Source organism: Bos javanicus, chromosome 9 (assembly GCF_032452875.1).
Source record: "Bos javanicus breed banteng chromosome 9, ARS-OSU_banteng_1.0, whole genome shotgun sequence".
Taxonomy (NCBI): domain Eukaryota; kingdom Metazoa; phylum Chordata; class Mammalia; order Artiodactyla; family Bovidae; genus Bos; species Bos javanicus.
The window spans coordinates 83,783,228-83,804,288 of record NC_083876.1 but is presented as its reverse complement, the minus strand read 5'-3'; the positions used below and the strand labels follow the sequence as shown (position 1 = coordinate 83,804,288).

General features: G+C 41.6%; 1 protein-coding gene across 1 annotated transcript in view; it reads right to left on the bottom strand.

Moving 5' to 3' along the window:
- RAB32 (RAB32, member RAS oncogene family) overlaps positions 1-17,503 on the bottom strand; it is a 29,282-nt gene extending 11,779 nt beyond the window's left edge. The window contains exon 1 of the mRNA XM_061428238.1: positions 16,992-17,503. Within this exon, the coding sequence (XP_061284222.1) occupies positions 16,992-17,244 (253 nt within the window). The 5' untranslated portion in view covers positions 17,245-17,503. The remainder of the gene's footprint in view (positions 1-16,991) is intronic.
- Between the last annotated feature and the right edge of the window lie 3,558 nt (positions 17,504-21,061).

Here is a 21,061-nt window from a genome sequence, read left to right as displayed (position 1 = left end):
GTCAATATGTCAGCAAATTTGGAAAACTCAGCAGTGGCCACAGGACTGGAAAAGGTCATTTTTCATTCCAATTCCAAAGAAAAGCCATGCCAATGAATGTTTCAATTATCGTACAAATGGGCACATTTCACATGCTAGCAAGGTAATGCTAAAAATCCTTCAAGTTGGGCTTCAGCAGTATGTGAACCAAGAAATTCTAAGTGTACAAGTTGGATTTAGAAAAAGCAGAGGAACCAGAGATCAAATTGCCAACATCCGTTGTATCACAGAAAAAGCAAGCAGAAAAACATCTGCTTCATTGACTACGCTAAAGCCTTTAACTGTGTGGATCACACAAATTGTGGAAAAGTCTTAAAGCAATGGGAATACCAGACTACCTTATCTGCCTCTTGAGAAACCTGTATGCCGGACAAGAAGCAATAGTTAGAATTGGACATGGAACAATGGAGAGGTTCCACATTGGGAAAGGAGTATGTCAAGGCTGTATACTGTTACACTGCTTTTTTAACTTATATGCAGAGTGCATCATGTGAAACGCTAGGCTGGATGAATCACAAGCTAGAATCAAGATTGCTGGGAGAAATATCAATAACCTCAGATTCGCAGATGATACCACTCTAATGGCAGAAAGAGAAGAGGGCTAAAGAGCCTCTTGATGAAAGTGAAAGAGGAAAGTGAAAAAGCTGGCTTAAAATTCAATATTAAAAAATTAAGATCATAGGATCCAGTCCCATCACTTCATGGCAAATAGATGGGGGAAAAAGTGGAAATAGTGACAGACTTTATATTCCTGGGCTCCAAAATCACTGAAGACAGTGACTGCAGCCATGAAATTAAAAGGCACTTCCTCCTTGGAAGAAATCTATGAAAAACCTAGACAGTGTATTAATTTTGCCAACAATGGTCCATATAGTCAAAGTTATGGTTTTACCAGTTCAGTTCAGTTGCTCAGTCATGTCTGACTCTTTGCGACCCCATGGACCTCAGCACACCAGGCTTTCCTGTTCATCACCAACTCTCAGAGCTAACTAAAACTCATGTCCATCAAGTTGATGATACCATCCAACCATCTCATCCTCTGGTGTCCCCTTCTCCTCCTGCCTTCAACCTTTCCCAGAATCAGGGTCTTGTCCAATGAGTCAGTTCCTCACGTCAGGTGGTCAAAGTATTGGAGTTTCAGCTTCAGCATGAGTCCTTCCAATGAATATTCAGGACTGATTTCCTTTATGACGGACGGACTTGTTGGATCTCCTTGCAATCCAAGAAGACTCATGAGTCTTCTCCAACACCACAGTTCAAAAGCATCAATTCTTTGGTGCTCAGCTTTCTTTGTAGTCCAATTCTCACATCCATACATGACTACTGGAAAAACCATAGCTTTGACTAGACAGACCTTTGTTTGTTTTACCAGTAGTCATGTACAGATGTGAGATTTGGACCATAAAGAAAGCTGAGTGTCGAAGAATTGATGCTTTCGAACTGTGGTACTAGAGAAGACACTTGAGACTTCCTTGAACTGCAAGGAGATCAAACCTGTCAATCCTAAAGGAAATCAACTCTGAATATTCACTGGAAGGACTGATGCTGAAGCTGAAACTCTAGTACTTTGCCACCTGATCCGAAGAGCCCATTCATTGGAAAAGACCCTGATGCTGGGAAAAATTGAGGACAGTAGGAGAAGAGGGCAACAGAGGATGAGATGGTTGGACAGCAACACCAACTCAATGGACATGAGTTTGAGCAAACTCTGGGAGATAGTGAAGGACAGGGAAGCCTGATGTACTGCAGTCCATGGGGTTGCAAAGAGTCAGTCAGGACTCAGAAGGCCAAACAACAACATTGTTAAGCAAATGAAAAGTAAAGGCACAAACTGGGAGAAAAAAGTACATATATATTATATCTGATTTTAAAAACATACTTAGAATATACAGAATTCTCAGAACTCCAAAATAAGAGAACAAAAAACAATTTGATAGAATAAGCAAAATATTAAAACACTTTACCCAAGAATTTATATGATGATAAATAAGCAAAAGAAATGATGCTCAAAATTATTAATCACTGGGTTTAAACCACAACTGAGCTGATCCTTTATACCCACAAGAAAGGCTATAATGAAAAAGTCTGACTATACCAAGTGCTGGTGAAGTTGTGGAGCAACTGGAGCTCTCATACACAGCTGGTAAGAATAATACTTAAAAATAGTGTAACCATGTTGGAAAACAATTTGATACTTTCTCAAAAATGTAAACATATATTTAGCATACAACCAAGCCATCCCACTCCTAGGCATTTGCTAACAAAATGAAGGCACACATCTATACGAAGGCATGCCCACGACTGCTCAGAGGAGCTTCATTTTTAACAGCCCCAAACTGGAAGCAACCCAAATGTCTATTCATATAGTAATGAATAAGCTATGGTATATTCATACAATGGACCACAACTCAACAATAAAAAGGAAAGGAACAAATTATGAATAAATGTAACAACATGGATGGATCTCAAAATAATTATGCTGAGTCAAAATAACCAGGCCAGAGGAGGAGGAGGTGATACTGTGAGTCTACTTATATCAAATACCAAAAAATTAGAAACTACACTAATACAGTAAGAGAAAGCAGATCAGTTGATTATGTTGGACAAGGGCGGGGAATGGATTAGAGAAATTAGATTTCAAATGATAAAAAATGCTTGCAATCTTGACAATGGTGATATTTCCCAAGTTTAAAACTTATAAAATTGTACAGTTTACTCTATGTCAACTATATCACAATAAAGCTATAAAAAATACCTACCTTATATATGGTCACTGGGAAGTTAAATGTAAAATGCCTGCCTGGGAGTATATTTAGGGCTGAGTTTGGCAGAACTTAGCTAAATAAAGTTGTGGGTTTTTTTTTTTTTTTTTTTTTTTGAGCAGAGAAGGGTTTATTTTAAGGGCCAAGCAAGGACAACAGGCAACTCATGCTCAAAAAGCCCAAATTCCCTGATGAGTTTCAATAAAGATCTTTTTTTTTTTTAATTTTATTTTTTAACTTTACAATATTGTATTGGTTTTGCCATATATCAATAGGAATGGAATATCACCCTCATCTATTTACATATTATATGCCTGATTTCATTCTATAATGGTGGAGATGAGTTGTTGCAATAGAGAGTAAATGGCTCACAAAGCCTAAAATAATTACTATCAGGAACTTTACAAAAATAGTTTAATGATTTCTGTGCTAAGGGTTTAGGGACAGTCTATACCTTTACTAGGAGTAGTATATAAAATTCATGAAGGTACACCCTTAACTTCTCCCTTAACTTTGTAGGTTATACTTTAAGTTCAAAGAGTGTAAAACGCCAGGTCCATAAGTGACCACTGAATAAATACTAGCTAAGTACTATCACTGGGCTTCCCTGGTGGCTCAGAGGTAAGGAATATGCCTGCCAATGCAGAAGACGTGAGTTCAATCTCTAGGTCAGGAAGATCTCTTGGAGAAGGAACTGGCAATCCACTCCAGTATTCTTGCCTGGAGAATCCCATGGACAGAGGAGCCTAGCAGGCTATAGTCCATAGTGTGCAAAGAGTTAGACACGACTGAACAACTAATGAGTTCACTTTCACACATGGCAAAGCCTTAAATTATTAGGTAGTTAAGTGTTTTACCTCAAAGACACTGGTGAAACAATGAATAGGATCCCAAGACTCCCAGTCCATCCGAGGAAAGAAACCAAGTGATGCCATGATGTGTTAGGTGTAATCAGAGATACAAAGAGCATATTATGGTATTCAACAAGGGGATGCCATTCACTGAAGTGGGTACGCTAATCTTACTAGTCTTTTTGAAAGATACATTATCAAAAAATGCCTTTCAAATGCTTATACTATGAAAATACAGTATCTTCATAAACTTTATTTCTTTACTTTCATGCTGTGACTGTCAGTTTGCATGCCCCTGGGGGCAGCCAGCCGAGTCAGAGCTATGTTCACCATCCAAGGACTAAAAGGCTAAGTTTTAACTGCTGGAGGCAGTTTCCCAGAAGCACTGAGTCATCACTAGGAGAAACAGGTGTTCTACTTCCCCTTTTACAGCACTGCAGAAGCCAGCCCTTCCTAGCTTCAGATAAGGGCTAAAGGATCAATAAGGGCTAATAGGTAAGACTGTCATGCTAACTAGAATTGCATTAGAAATCCATGGAAACTTAACATTTTTTTTTTTAATTTTGGAGGGCAGCCAATCAACCATTTTAAGTTTATTCTAAGAAATTTTTATTATTCTCTAGGACTCTTCTTTCCACAAGTACATAAATAAAAGCAGGACATTTCTGCCATGCTGCATGCTGAATGCTCCTGATTGTGTCCTGTGATGGAAGCGGACCGGTTAGAGGAGAAAGTATGCAGTTATTAAATGTAAAGACAGCTGCATGTATCTTGTTTCATGGTGCGTGTGTGTGTGTGTGGAGTGAAAGTGTACACCAATATGTAAACTCAGCAGAACCTGGGAGATCTTCCTCTTACATGGTCTGCAGTAGTAGTACAGACACGGTGGGGAGAACTCTGAGCAATAAACACCACCTTCCTAGACCAGAGCTGTAATCTCCTCTTACAGGAAGGAGAGGGGTTACTTTATGCTTTTCTGATACTCTAACAGACAAGATTATAAACTAGAAGATGACGCTCCAGATTATCTCATCCAACCTCCCTTATTTTAAATCTCAGCGAGACAACATTACTCAAGTGTCTTAGGTTGATGTCTTATCCAGTGTGCTGCCTGACCTGGTAGCCAAGGATTTTCTGGAGTATACATTGTTCCCCATGGCCCCATGTCTCCAAAAATCCAAAGCAGCATGAGCCTGGGAAAGACATTCCTCAAGGACACACAGCCCTGCCACAAAAGTTACAGGCTTGCTCTGTGTCCCCGAGTGGCTGACCACAGCAGCTAAGGACATGCCTCACTGATGAGTTCATTAGCTAGGCTGATACTGGGGACAGGCTTTTTCAACCATATTGCTGTGGGCATATTGCCTGAATATTCCAAATGGCTTCTAAAATGTGTTATCCTTTAAAAAGCTGTGTTACTTCCTTCTCTAGCGGAAGGAACCCTGATTATAACTAGATATGTTGGCAATGAGAAAGGGAAAAAAAGAGGACAGTGCTAGTCATCTAGGCTCAAAGACATTTAAAGATGCACGACTTGGTAATACATACTCTAATGGATGATGACCTGTAAGGTACACATGTTGGCAAAAGGATTAAAATGCTTCCCCAATATCTGGAGTACCCAACACTAATGACTTTGAGAAGGAGTTGAGACAACTTGATACATTTCCAAGAATACGTATTCTAATCAAGGAAAAGAAAATCACAAAATGGCTTGCCTTCTCTCTTTTTAGTGTAGGCAAATTTTCTAAAGGGAAATACTTGCTCTCAGATTTGAAAGCAAAAAAAATTTTGAACATTTATCAGAAATACAGGCCAGAGACGCCTTCTCTATGGTTTTAATCACTATTTTTCAATGTGTGTCTCAATACTTTATGTTCATGTGCCCATTTGCCAAAAAATCTAGATATCTCTAAATGTTATTTGAAATTCAAAATATAAGTCACACAATGAAAAATAAATCAGAGCAATAAGACAATCAGTGCTTAGCTTTCCAAGTATAAATGCTTATCCTTTCCCACTCATTAAGAATTATTGGGCTTCCCAGGTGGCTCAGAGGTAAAGAATCCACCTGCCAATGCAGGGAACATAAGGTTAGATCCCTGGAGCAGGAAGATCCATCCATCCCGCCCATCCAGTGTTCTTGCCTGGAGAATCAAAAGGCAACCCACTCAGTATTCTTGCCTGGGAAATCCCATGGACAGAGGAGCCTGGGCTACAGTCCATGGGGCTGCAAAAGGGTCGGACACGACTTAGCAACTAAACAACAACCAACAAGAATTACTGAGCTACATGTTCTTGCTTAAGGTGACTGGGCAAAAATGAAGTTTCTAGTGAGTGCATATAAAGTTCTTTAAAAACATATCCTTAAAGTTCAGTATGCATTTCAGAGATGAAGCATTTTTAACATGCTTGTGTGGTTGGTGGGTAACAGATCAAGATCTAGCCAAAATATAAGTCCAGTCACGGGTTCTAGAAAGATATTTATCTAGCCACTAAAAAATTTTATAGCTTGATATAGATAATATGGTGATGTCATAATGGGTCTTAGGTTTTATACGTAAGAAGCTACAATTCATAGTCACATAGGTTTTGTCATTTTTAGGGCATCTATTTAATGACTTTTTATACTACTACTTTATAAAGCCCTTATAAATGTGCCCCAGAATCACACTTAAATATTTAACATGCTAAAAGTATAGGCATTGTTAGAAGATTAAAAAAAATTCCTTACATTAAAAAACATGTATAATATCATATAAGAAACGAATCGCCAGTCCATGTTCAATGCAGGATACAGGAAGCTTGGGGCTGGTGCACTGGGATGACCCAGAGGGATGGTATGGAGAGGGAGGAGGGAGGAGGGTTCAGGATGGGGAACATGTGTATACCTGTGGTGGATTCATGTTGATATATGGCAAAACCAATATTGTACAGTTAAAAAATAAAAAAATAAATAAAATTTTAAAAATGGCACAAAGAAAAAAAATTGTTTTAAAAATTAAAAAAAAATAAAAAATTACCATAATACTGACCAATAAAACAATGTAACTAAAAACCCATTCCCCCCGACTTGTTTACACAATTTTTCATAAAAAAATGACTGTATTACCCTCAAATAAAACAGGTCTAAAAGCTAATGCATCAAATTAGCACCATATGAGGCTGGATTCAATAATGAACTGAATTTCATATTTTAATATTGTACCATGAAGAAGGTAAAAGGAGTCATGTGATTTTATACAACGCCATTCATTTGTCTGGTTTTCTTTTCTATCATACGTAAAGCAGAAAGACAGATAATATAACATGACCATAAAACCTTTGCAATCAGAAATCTCTGGATTCATACCCTAACTCTGCAAGTTACAGGTATACAGACCTTGAGGAAATCCCTTAACCTTATTGAGTCTCAGTTTACTCAACTGTAATTTCCCCAGAAACATATGTATTAACATATGTAAAACAGATAGCAAGTAGGATTTGCTGTGTGACACAGGGAGCTCAGTCTAGTGCTATGTGACAACCTAGAAAGGTGGGGTTGGGGGAGGGAGACGGGAGGGGGATTCAGGAGGGAGGGGACATATGTGTACCTGTATCTGACCCTGAGAGATGAACTCCCCAGGTCGGTAGCGGCCCAATATGGAGAAGAGTGGAAAAATAGCTCCAGAAAGAAAGAAGGGGCTGAGATGAAGTGAAAACAATGCCCAGTTGTGGATGTTACTGGTATTGGAAGTAAAGTCCAATGCTATAAAGAACAATATTGCATAGGAAAGTGGAATGTTAGGTCCATGAATCAAGGTAAATTGCAAGTGGTCAAACAGGAGATGGCAAGAGAGAACACTGACATTTTAGGATCAGTGAACTAAAATCAGAAAACGAAGATCATGGCATCCAGTTCCATCACTTCATGGTAAATAGATGGGGAAACAGTGGCTGACTTTATTTTTGGGGGCTCCAAAATCACTGCACATGGGGATTGCAGCCATGAAATTAAAAGATGCTTACTCTTTGGAAGGAAAGTTATGACCAACCTAGATAGCATATCCAAAAGCAGAGACTTTGCCAACAAAGGTCCGTCTAGTCAAGGCTATGGTTTTTCCTGTGGTCATGTATGGATGTGAGAGTTGGATTGTGAAGAAAGCTGAGCACCGAAGAATTGATGCTTTTGAACTATGGTGTTGGAGAAGACTCTTGAGAGTCCCTTGGACTGCAAGGAGATCCAACCAGTCCATTCTAAAGGAGATCAGTCCCAGGTGTTCATTGGAAGGAATGATGCTGAAGCTGAAACTCCAATATTTTGGCCACCTGATGGGAAGAACTGACTCATTGGAAAAGACCCTGATTCTGGGAAATATTGAAGGCAGGAGAAGGGAATGACAGAGGATGAGATGGTTGGATGGCATCACCAACTCATTGGGCGTGAGTTTGAGCAAGCTCCAGGAGTTGGTGATAGACAGGGAAATCTGGTGTGCTGCAGTCCACGGGGTTGCGAAGAATAGGTCATGGCTGAGCGACTGAACTGAACTCATCTGACTCATGCTGCCGTATGGCAGAAACAAACACCGTGTTGTAAAGCAATTACTTTTCAATTTTAAAAAAGTAAATTGAGAGACAGTGACTAGAAAGCAGCTTTTCATAAATGTTAACTGTGATTACACGAAGGGTTTTTTACCAGAACTTGCTACCTCTGAGATTCTATGCTTATATCTGGAAATATATTTCCACTTGGAAAAAAAAGCATTATAGGGGAAGAGGCAAAGTTGTTATTTACATCATGTATAAAATACCGTTTGTGCCCATGCCACCACTATTTGAGGTTGAGATCAAACCCATCTGTCAAGCAAGAGAGTAACAAAACTGAACACAGAAAAATAAAGTTAAAAAATACCTAAACTAAAAGAAAAACAAACTCCTTTTGAGATGGCAACATCAGGAACGGGATTTTTCTCTTTGCTAATTAGAGAAGAGCAAGCTTTTGTGGTATTTAGGTCACAGTGTAAGGTCTGTTTTTATTCAACTATTTACATCTTCTGTGGTGACTGTAAAAAGAACATCTGACTTTAATCAATTTAAAGAGAGAAATAAAATCAAAGTATTTTTTTGGTTTGTGTCCAAAGTCAGAATAGTTTTGGAAGTTCGAGATATTGGCTTTTTCCTTTCTTAAGTACAGCATTCAGTGAGAGCAAGACATGACCCATCTCTGTCGTGTGATTTATCCTGTCTCCTTACATCACCTCTTGAGACAGCAACAGAGATAAGGAGCGGGTGATGCAAAACAGACAGGAACTTAGGGGCCAGGAAAGGTGGGTGTCAAGGAACCCGGGGAGCAGCAGACTTGTTCAGTGGAGTGAACAGAGGATGGGTCTGTTGGCAATGGACAGCACAGGCAAGACAGAACCACTGTTCTCAACTTGAGCGAATCAGATCACCCATGCTGTGTGTGCTCAGTCACTCAGTCGTGTCCGACTCTTTGTGACCCCATGGACTGTGGCCCACCAGGCTCCTCTGTCCATGGCATTCTCCAGGCAAGAATACTGGTGTGGGTTGCCGTGCCCTCCTCCAGGGGATCTTCCCTACCCAGGATCGAACCTGTGTCTCTTATGTCTCCTGCATTGGAAGGTGGGGTCTTTACCACTAGTGCCACCTGGGAAAGATTACCCCTGGTGTCTGGTAAATTACACACTTCCAGGCCCTCTCCCTAGGAACTCTGACTTGTTAAGCATGGAATATTGCTAATTGCATCTTTAGTATCCCCTTCACAGAATTTTATTTGGGGAAGCAGTGTGTCCAGTTTGAAAACAAACAGAAAAAGCCTTAGATTTCCCAGCTGCCCTTGCAAAAAGGCATGGGTGTCTGACTGGACCAGAAAGGCAAAGAATACAGCCAGGGAGTAGCTGAGTGCTGAAATGTCAGCTTTGGTCCATGAAGAATGAATGATTCTGTTCATCAGCTGTGAACTGCTCAACCACAGACTTACTAGGTGAGGGACTTAACTTTTTTCTTGTTAAACCATGATTTATGGGCATGTTTGACAGATGAAGCCAGCCTGCTTATAGCTGATGCTAAGGAAGATACATTTAAGCACCTCAGATGAGTCTGATGGAGCAAGTCCCATACAGTCACACTAAAAACAAAAAACAACACCAAAACACCCAATATATATTTAGCTTAATTTCAAAGCAATCAAAAATCACTACAGAAAATACTTAAGGAAAATATCTGGATAGACATGAGTGAAAAAAATGAGGAAGAAAAGAATGTTAAGATCTCCTGTCAGAAAGACCAACACAAAGCCTTAAACTAAACCTCCGCATCCCATCCCATAACTTCATGGGAAATAGACGGGGAAACAGTGGAAACAGTGTCAGACTTTATTTTTCTGGGCTCCAAAATCACTGCAGATGGTGACTGCAGTCATGAAATTAAAAGACGCTTACTCCTTGGAAGGAAAGTTATGACCAACCTAGATAGCATATTCAAAAGCAGAGACATTACTTTGCCAACAAAAGTTCGTCTAGTCAAGGCTATGGTTTTTCCTGTGGTCATGTATGGATGTGAGAGTTGGACTGTGAAGAAGGCTGAGCGCCGAAGAATTGATGCTTTTGAACTGTGGTGTTGGAGAAGACGCTTGAGAGTCCCTTGGACTGCAAGGAGATCCAACCAGTCCATTCTTAAGGAGATCAGCCCTGGGACTTCTTTGGAAGGAATGATGCTAAAGCTGAAACTCCAGAACTTTGGCCACCTCATGCGAAGAGTTGACTCATTGGAAAAGACTCTGATGCTGGGAGGGATTGGGGGCAGGAGGAGAAGGGGATGACAGAGGATGAGATGGCTGGATGGCATCACTGACTTGATGGACATGAGTCTCAGTGAACTCCGGGAGTTGGTGATGGACAAGGGAGGCCTGGCGTGCTGCGATTCATGGGGTTGCAAACAGTCGGACACGACTGAGCGACTGATCTGATCTGATCCATTTATTTTTGAGTGGTTTGTTGCTCTCAAAATAAGAGTGGAGAAATCACATGTTTTTAGCCTCTGTGACTGTAAAAAGTGCAAAAAGCTCTTTTGAAAATATAATTGAATATAATTCTTAACACCTTTTTCTTGATCATTTATCTCACCTCCAGAAATCTCCTCACATAAGTCAGCACTTTTTCACCATCTCTTCCTCCAAGAGAAGGTCTCTACAGCCATAGTGCAACTTAAACTTGTCGACTGAGCCCACTCTCTACTACTTAATTGTTGATTAAGTGTGAAATCCTCACTATTTTGAGGATACGCTATTTTTGGACTCAAATCTTAGGCCTTCAAAGTTTTTTTCTTTGGAAGATTACTTTTTCTCATTCCTTAGTCCATTTTAATAAGTGCCTAGAAATATGTATTCATCAGGGTTTTTTCTTTTTTTAACATATTTTATGATTACTTTGACCTTGGGGCCTTGTAGACCAGGGGAGGGACTGGACTGCGCCCCCCGCCCCCCACCCAGGGTTGTCTAGTTATTAAAGCAAACAACTTGCTGAGAGCGCGTCTTCAATATGCAAACCAATCAGTCCTGAGTCCTTCTCTACTTGCTCTCTTTGGTCAGGCTCTTGCAGTCTAGGTCTGAGACAACTAGGGACCATCCCTATAGATCTCAGCAAACTGAAATCTTTCAAACTATCCAATCTAAACTTGCTCAGCTTGCCTATGCTGCGAGGTCCTTTCCTTTCTTCAAAAATCACAAAAAAGGCTCTAGCCCTTGCTCTGCTTTCTCCCAGCTCCTTCTGCCTCCTAAATGACCCTGGTGCTTCCCTGTGTGGTCCTGCACGGTGTGACATGGTCCTTCCTATAGGGAACTATCAGTAACAAACTATCTCTTTTAACGGCAATTGTCTCCTGATGTGGTGATCTCATTTCACTTGAATAAAAACAAAACCTTGAGTATGTGTTAAAAGGGAATAAGAAGCTATCTATGGTAACACTGTTTGTTAATCAGCTATACCACAATACAAAATAAAAATATCTTTTAAAGAAGAATCACTGAACTTTACATATCAAAAGCTTAAGAAAGCTGGAAGGTCAGGATGCTGCTGCTGCAGCTGTTAGTCAATAAATCATGCCCGACTCTTTGCAATCTGATGGACTGTAGCCAGCCAGGCTCCTCCGTCCATGGGATTCTCCAGGAAAGAACAGTGGAGTGGGTTGCCATTTTGGAAGGTCAGAATACCATATACATAAGGCTGAAATTCCTAAGATGTATTTGAAAATAATACTGCACCTCTGGAATAATGCATGGCATACAGGTTTAATCTGTGAGATCACAGACTAGTCCAGACAAACAGCTGCAATTATTACCTTGTTTTCCAGGGTGTGCTCTACACCAAATACCAATAAAATAGCTTCATTAACTTCAGAGAAGTCCACAGTTTCAAGAGTCTTTCCAAATGTAAAAAAAAAAAAAAAAGAGAGAGAGAGAGATGCAGCCAATCAAAAAGTGTCTGCCTTGGAAGTAGTATGCTTCATAATTAAGTGTAAGAACTAGAAATTCTGGACTGATGACATAAAGAGATGGTAATGATTACAAGAGGTATGAAATATGAGTCATATGCTCCAAAACAGGGCTGACCAGAACATCTGCAAATTAAGACAAAAGTTTATGTCACTCTTATGTTACCAAAAATCCACTCTGCTATTAGAGACATGAGACCTGTGCCATGGAATACCTGTGTTTTCTTGGTCAGCTTACCACACCACACCTCCCTGCGTTTACACCATAGGGTTTCTAAAAGCCTTTAATCCTATTCAAACAACAGACTGATTAGGCAAATGGCTTGCAGCCAAATCAAGTTTTAGTACTTCTTATCAGAACTTGGCTCTCTCTACCTCTAATCTGAGCAACTTTTACCGTACCTGGGCTAACTGAGGCTAATTAAGAATGGTAACACATTCAAAAGAAGGAAAGGCAACAGGCACAACATTACCAGGTAAATTTTGTTCATGTCAGTTACACAGATATGCTGTTATGTTGAAATTCCTGTCTGGGCATTTGTGAAAGCACAGTCCAGACCAGGGAACCCAAAGGTGTTTCAGGGCTTACGAAATAAGGAAGATTTGAAGATGTAAAATGGGATAGTAGGCTTTGCTTGGAATTCAGCACAAAACTGAGCCAGAATAAGGCTGAAGATGGCAAGACTGTACAAGTCAGATGTAATAAAAGAGTTTATTTCAATCCTTTTAAATGAATTATTAAGTAACTGACCCACAATAAGCCCTATGAAAGTCACTGTAGGACTAAGAGACTACATATAACAGAGACTAATTCCTCAAAGAACTGCTTCTTCATATTTAGAAAAAACTTGAACATTAATAATCCTTGACCGATAGACACTCTGAAGGTCAAGAAAACTCTTGCTCATGAAGAGTTGGAGCATTATCAAAGAAATCAAGAAGAGACCACTAGTTACAGCAATTGGCAATATGCGAGAGAGAACAAGGAAGACAAGATCAACATTTTATTTTCAGACAGGAATCAAAAAACTCGAAACTGAATCTAAGTATGGCTCAAAAGTGAATCTAAGTATGGTTTATATAACTTATAAGGTCTTCCAAGCATGAATTTTATGCTCTAATAAATAATATTTACATGAATTTCAGAGTACATTGTTTCTGATTTGTTCTCTGGCCCAAAGGAGTATTACTCAGATTTTTATAAAGAAATTTTGATACTAAAAACTGAAAAGCAGTAGAATAGGCTCCCTGCCTACTCTAATGCCACTGTGGCATAAGTATTATTTGAACTAAAGGCACTTGAAAAACAAGGGCAAGATGGGTACTCCAACCTCCCCTTCTTCTCCCTTAAATCAGGAGATAAAACTCCCATGTGAAAGATGTCCTCCCCATAAGGAAGGAAGGAACTGCGCTCATCACCAGAGAGGATCAAACTGAGAGGATTCTGCAGAAGCAGATCTTGTTAAAATAGCTCTTCTCTTCCTTTAGCATCCCACAGAGTTTGGTTATTTTTCCACAGCTGCCTTTGTTCAACCTAGTATAAAAGCATTTATATTTTTGTACTTTTGGGGGTTCTTCCTTTCCTTATGAGGGCTCTTGTGTCACATAAAGCTTCCCTGATAGCTGAGTTGGTAAAGAATTCGCCTGCAATGCTGGAGACCCCAGTTCAATTCCTAGGTTGGGAAGATCTGCTGGAGAAGGGATAGGCTACCCACTCCAGTATTCTGGCCTGCAGAATGCCATGGACTACATAGCCCAAGGGGTCACAAAGAGTTGGACATGACTGAGCAACTTTCACTTTCAAATAAATTTCTGCTATTAATCTTACATTAATTTAATTCTCCGGACCAGCTGAACATTCTAAGAAGGTAGAGATAAAATTTTGCCTTCCCTATGAAAGCAAATCACTGCAATGAATGCATGCAGACTAAATTATACTAGATCTTAATGGACAAGCTTAAAAAAAAAAAAAAGATTTAGCCTGGACCAGCCATTCAGCCTACTTGGAAAATTCTACAGTTGCTAATAAGCTTATAATAAGTAGTGAGCCAAATACTCATTCATCTATAATACATGTTAAAAGGAAGATCAGATACTGCATCCTAATTTAGTATATACACTTATTAAACTCTCTCTTTAAAATCTTATCAAAGACTTCAATATTTCAGTATATTTCAGTAATGTGTTGAGCAGCAGTCTCAAAGCAGATATGAAGTAAAAGAAAGGAATTGCCTAACACAAAATTGTGTAAAATTGCATCTGTACTTTAAAGCTGCATTCATTTGATTTAATAAGGATTTATAAGGCCTGTATCCATGAGTCACTATGGTTCTCAATTTGAAGAGTTTAGCTTAAAATGCTTGGCTACATTTACAGAAAACATTTGGGTAATTCCTGCCTGTTATGCTTGCTGGAGCTTTCAAGTACAGCGACCTGACACAATTTCTTTACACCTTTCCCACTTCTAGAGCAGCAACAAAAGTCTAACCAGTAATACAGCACACCTTAAGTTAGTCATGTCGAGTGGCCAGCTCCACCTACTATTTTGCAATCAAGGAATACCTCCCCCCCTTGAGAATTAAATATGATTCAACTTTGTTGCTACACAAAGCAAATATGTTTAGCCATGGGGAACTATTTGGAGTGACCTTCACTTTGCCTCCATTACATCATGACTACTTAATTCAAATGGTATGAGCCAGGATTCACTAGTAGTTCAAATATTCAAACCAAACTTTGGTTTGTTAATGACAGAGTTAATGATAGAGCTCCCTAAACCTTAAGTTAAAGCCACATTATTTTTTGCTCTTAGTTTCCTTATATACTGAAAACCTTATTTAAAAGATGAACCTTATAATTTCCAATCATCTCATAAGTTTACCTCTAATCTTGTTCATTGCTGGTGTGTACTTGCTGGATAGAATCCCTTTTGGAGATTCTGAAAGGTTTGCTCTCCTTCCTGGAAAGGGTCAAGCTTTGGATTTAAGCAAAACTGCAAGAAAATTCCACCTAGGCCAATATGTACCAGAGTCTGGTAGAGACTGAATACGTTCCCCTCCTAGTAAAATAGGTCTGGTTAAGCAGGATGAAAAAGAGGAAGAAAACTCTAACTCATGCTTCTGCTTTCCCAAGTCTCCAAATATAAACATTTTTCCTTGAAGCTTAAAAAAACACAACTGTGCCATAAAAAAAATCTTTTATTTACCCGCAGAAGGACCCAATCACAATTTAATTGCTAAACACCACACTATTTTACATGAAGAATAAAGCAAACTCAACTATTCTCCTAGGCAGAGATTTAAAATCATATTCATGGAAATTCACAGCTACACTGAATATTTTGGTAGAATGATTATCACATGGTAAGGCAACCTTTAGAATCCATGACTTTGTCAAGGAGAAATACTCTTACTCATAAGTGCTCTGTGAAAAAGCAGGAAGTGTTTCGAAAGGAAGCCTCTGGCTTCAAAAGACGACTTTTCAAAACTTTTCAAACGAACATTTGGTTTGCTGTAACCAAAAAAAAAAAAAAAAAACAAGCTGAGCCCAAAGGCTGACTATTCCCCCTTTCTTAGAGGTGACATACATCACTTTATTTTCCTATCAGAGGTAGAGAAGCCTAGTCTTAAATAAATAAGTATATATGTGATATTTCTTCAATATCATCTCATATGTAATAAGCTGTTGATGAAAAGAGCAGTACCCAGCAGACAGACCTGGGTCCAGTTGGGTGACCACACCTTTTACAGGCTTCAGTCATACAAGTGGAGGATGAAGGATGGTCTCTTTAACCCTGAACATGCCCCCATCTCGAAGGCAGACTGAGCTTAACACTCACAATGACTGAACAAGGTAATTCCTGGTACCACTTCCATATTTCAACTTTCCCAAAGTTAATGGCTTATTAAATGCACACATCCAACCCACCACACCAGCCAGAGTTCAAGTTTTCATACAGTAGAGTAAGGAGAATCTGTACCCTCCTCAAACTGCTCCAAAATGACAATGGAAAGCAAATGCCAGGAAATAATATTATATATTGGGTGTGGAGAGGCAGGAGTGGGGCTAGGTGTTGGTTCAGGGGGAGAAGAGGAGCATAAGGTTTCAAGAGAAGTTTTCCCAAATCTTTGCCTGAGTGGCCTGCCCTAGGAATGCGAGGATGGCTACAAAGAATGGGGTTTCACTCCCAAGGAAGGGTCTCAGACTCAGGGTGGATGATGAAAACCCTTCTGAAAAGAAACCCTGGTTTCTAGTCTTGGGGGTGTCCCTAACTAGGAGTGTAACTCTGGGTAAGTCGTTGAACCACTCTGAACCTCTGTTCTTATCTGTAAAATGTTGAAGCGAATGAGAGGAGCCAGCCCCTTCCCCTCCCTCTTCCTCGTCAAGATTCAGAATTAAAACTCGGGAAAAGCCTCCGTGGCTTTCTCACCTCTGGTCAGGTGAGAGCTCCAAAGAAGAGGGCCTCCTATCTCTTAAAAACACCAGAGCTTTTCAAAGCCCGAGCTGAGGCGTCTAACCAGGGTTATTTTCTCTACGCATTTATTTATCTTGTTCTGCTTTTAAATTCTTCGACTACCAACGCCTGTTCCACTGTGCTGATTCCCCCTGGAGTCCAGCATCCCCTTCCATCTTTCCAGGTGGTTTAGTCCCTTACTTTCAAACTTACTCGGGCAGGCAAGTTCCGGCAGAGGACAGAGAAAGAAGCAAGGAGACCGAGGGCAGCCGAGCGCCGCCCTCGCCCCCGCCAGGCTTCCGACGGCGGGGAAACCCCGCGGGCGCCCCCTGCCCGGAGGCCGCCGTCCGCCCGTCTCGGGGTCACCGCACGTCCCGGCTCCCGCCATCCTCTTACCCGCGATGTCCCATAGCTGCAGGCGCACCAGCGTCCTGCTGTCCCAGTTGAGGACCTTGAGGGCGAAGTCCACCCCGATGGTGGCCCGGTAGTGCTGGGAGAAGAGCTGGTGGACGTAGCGCTTGATGATGCTGGTCTTGCCCACGCCGAGTTCGCCGATGACCAGCACCTTGAAGAGGTGCTCACTGGTCTCCGGCGGCGCCGCGGCGGCGGCCGCCCCCCGGCCCGGGTCCCCAGCTCCGCCGCCCGCCATGAGCGCCCCCGACCCCGCACCGCCGGCCGGCCGCTCTCGACGAGCTCCGGGGCCCCGCCCGGCCGCGCCCTCCTTGCGGCGCCCCGGGAGCCCCGCCGGCCGTCGAAACTTCTCCGAGACCGGTCGCCCTTCCCGCCGCGCTGCCGCACCGCCTGACGGGTCACAGGACCCGGAACACGCCGCCGCTGGCAGCCCGCGCGGGGCGGGGAAAGGCCGCGGGGGGGACTGGCCTGGCGGGGGAGGCCCCGGCGAGAGGCCGCAGCTCGCCGCCGCCTGCGCTTCGCGCGGGCCGGGCCAGAACTCGCGGCACTTCCTTTCCCCGCAGTCCCCCCCTCCTCGCGGCGGCGCCGAGCTCGGCCGCCCCCTGGTGGCCGCGGAGGGTAGCTGAGCGCCGACGGCGAGGGGGACCAGGCGAGTCAAGGTCAGACCACCCAGCCAGGTGGTGAAAGCCCTTAGAACTTGCGGAGGGGCGAGAAGGGGTCGTCCAGGAGGGACCCCAGCCTGGAAGGCGCGGGTCTGGGAGTCGATCTCCTTCCCTGGCTCTGCCCCGAGGGAGTTTAGCACGTGGAGATCCTTGCCTTTGATTAATCGCCAGTGGTCCACTTTAGAAGTGAAAAAGAGTGGACGGATGACTCTGAACTTGACAAAGGACTGAAAACGCTTTTGTTTCGATGACTCTGAGGGAAAAGACACATGGCCACGAAAACGATCTTATTTTAATTCCCCAACAAACCATGAATGTCTTAATTTTAAGTGTTTCCGTGGTAGAGACTGAGATAGATGCTAGGAATTGATTGAAAAACAGTATTGAGGGTTTTTATTTAAAAGAAGAAAGATAGAAGGCCTTACCTTGCCTGCTGTGTTTGTAAAGTCGAGGGTTGTCCTTCCCCCCACCCCATAATATTTAGAAACACCTGGGGCTGAAATCTTCTGGTAGTTTCCTTAAGTAAACTAAAGCCTGCCTGCCACTCGGCCTATCCTCTGACAATCACTGAAAAATGTTTTCCGAAAGTGGAGGCGGTTTAAAATTGACTTCTAAGTCAAGGTGGAATAAAATCTTTAATAGAATAGCTACTGAAAAATCATGGCTATGTCTCTCAAGATGTTTTATGGCCAGCTGGCTTGCGGCTTTTATGTTCACTCAACTGAGAGCCCTTTCAAAATTTCAATTTTCAAAGCCCTTTCAGCTTGAGGAAAGAGAAATTCTCCCTTATTGCCTTAGTACAGTATATTGTTTCATACTTACAGATTGCCATAGATTTTTATGAGTTTCTTTTTTCTTTCACCTTCCTATGTTTCCACTGGCATTAAAAATAGAATTGTGGTGCTAAAAAAAAAAAAAAAAGCCCATGTAAATGATTTAAAATTTGAAGTGGTCCCAGCTAAAGGAAGAATAATGGCTTGGATCTGGTGGTTCTCAATCTTAAGTGAACAGGGTTTGTTAAAACAGATTACACACGGCCCATCTCCAAAGAGGTTCTGAGTCTTGTGACTGAATAAATAAAACTCTGTTTTAAACAAACATTTCCATTTACTGCCTAGAGGGATGGCCTCTTTAGAAAGTCACCCTGTAATACCCTCTCACATTTACTCACATTTGGTATGTACTACACTCCCCATCTGGAATACATTCCAAACCTTTACCCCACCCCAGGCTCTTCCAAAGGTTTATCGAAGTGGCGCTAGTGGTAAAGAACCTGCCTGCCAATGCAGGAGACATGAGATGTAGGTTTAATCCCTATGTCCGGAAGATCCCCTGGACGAGGGCATGGCAGCCCACTCCAGTATTCTTGCCTGGAGAATCTCCATAGACAAAGGAGCCTGGTGAGTTACAGTCCATAGGGTTGTGAAGAGTCAGACATGCCTCAAGCAACTTAGCACGCAGGCTCTCCCAAGTAAACTCTGTCTCAACATTCAAGGGCCAGATCAAGGTATTACCTGCTATCTTCATTCCACATTTCCTTGGCAGGTTAATGAATTCACTTATTTATTAAAAAGCTTCTGATGGTGCCAAGCAATGTTCTAGATATTCCAAGTACACTGGTTTGAGCAGAACAGAGAAAATTCTTTTTCTCAAGGACTTTATGCAATACTGGAAACAAGACAGATAATTAAAAAGCAAATAAGTAAAATAATTCACATAGTTATACATTTTATGAATAAAATAGGAAAATGCCATTTAGCAAGTAATCATTGGATGAACAACAAAAACTACACTAATTAGCTGGCCTACTCTAAAGGAAATATGAAAGTAGGTGCCAAGTTGCATTTGTCTACCATGGGGATAACCGATGGACCCAGGGCTGTTTACTGAAAAGACCATCCTTTTCTCATTCCTCCGCAGTGCCGCCCTAGTCTTAATTCCAATGGTCATGTAACACTGGGCTTGTTTCTGCACTCTCGTCTCTTCCATTAGTCTACGCCTGTGCTTACACCAATTACTTGCCTTAGTCGTTGTTGCTTAGTCGCTAAATCATGTCCACCTCTTCTGGGACCCCATGGACTACAGCCCACCAGGCTCCTCTGTCCATGGAATCCTCCAGGCAAGAATAATGGAGTGGGTTGCTGTTTCCTTCTCCAGGGGATCTTCCAGACCCAGGGATCGAAGCCAGGTCTCCTGCACTGCAGGTGAATTCTTTACTGCTGAGCCACCATGGAAGCCCTCACCTGCCTTAGTTATACTGTGATTCTTCTTCAGGTTTTTTGTTATAGCCCTGCTTGTTCCTTTGCATTTCCATATACAGCTTAGAATCAGCATCTCATTGTTCACAAACATGCCTGCTGGGACTTGCATTGGAATTATATTGAGTCCCTAAATCAATGTGAGGAGAACTAAAAACTCAGTCTTCAAAAATATTTACATGGTATATCTATCATTTATGTAGGCCTTAATATCTTTCAGTCATATGCAGAGGTCTTGAATTGTGTGTTCAGTTCAGTTCAGTCGCTCAGTCGTGTCCGACTCTTTGCGACCCCATGCATCGCAGCACGCCAGGCCTCCCTGTCCATCACCAACTCCCGGAGTTCACTCAGACTCACGTCCATCGAGTCAGTGATGCCATCCAGCCATCTCATCCTCTGTCATCCCCTTCTCCTCCTGCCCCCAATCTCTCCCAGCATCAGAGTCTTTTCCAATGAGTCAACTCTTCTCATGAGGTGGCTAAAGTACTGGAGTTTCAGCTTCAGCATCATTCCCTCCAAAGAAATCCCAGGGCCGATCTGCTTCGGAATGGACTGGTTGGATCTCCTTGCAGTCCAAGGGACTCTCAAGAGTCTTCTCCAACACCACAGTTCAAAAGCATCAATTCTTCGGTGCTCAGCCTTCTTCACAGTCCAACTCTCACATCCATACATGACCACAGGAAAAACCATAGCCTTGACCAGATGAACCTTTGTTGGCAAAATAATGTCTCTGCTTTTCAATATGCTATCTAGGTTGGTCATAACTTGTGTGTAGCTGGCTTATAAAAATAAAGTTGATTTGTGTAGAATGAATTTAGGTTCAAAGACCCTGATAATTCTAAAATTTTATAGAATTGCATTTTCTATGTATAGAAACATATTTTTTATTCCTTTTCAATCATACGTCTTGTTTTTCATATTTTATTTCACTGACTAGGGCTGTCAATAAAATTTTGAATAAAAATGGAGGCGTAGGAAAACCCAGTTTTTGAGAGGAGGTTTTCAACATATCTCTATTAAGTTTTCTAATAAACTTTTTATTTTAGAATAGCATTAGAGTCACAGAAAAATTCAAAAATAGTACAGCGAGTTCTTATGTACCTCATACCTGCTTTCCCCTGTTGTTAATATCTTA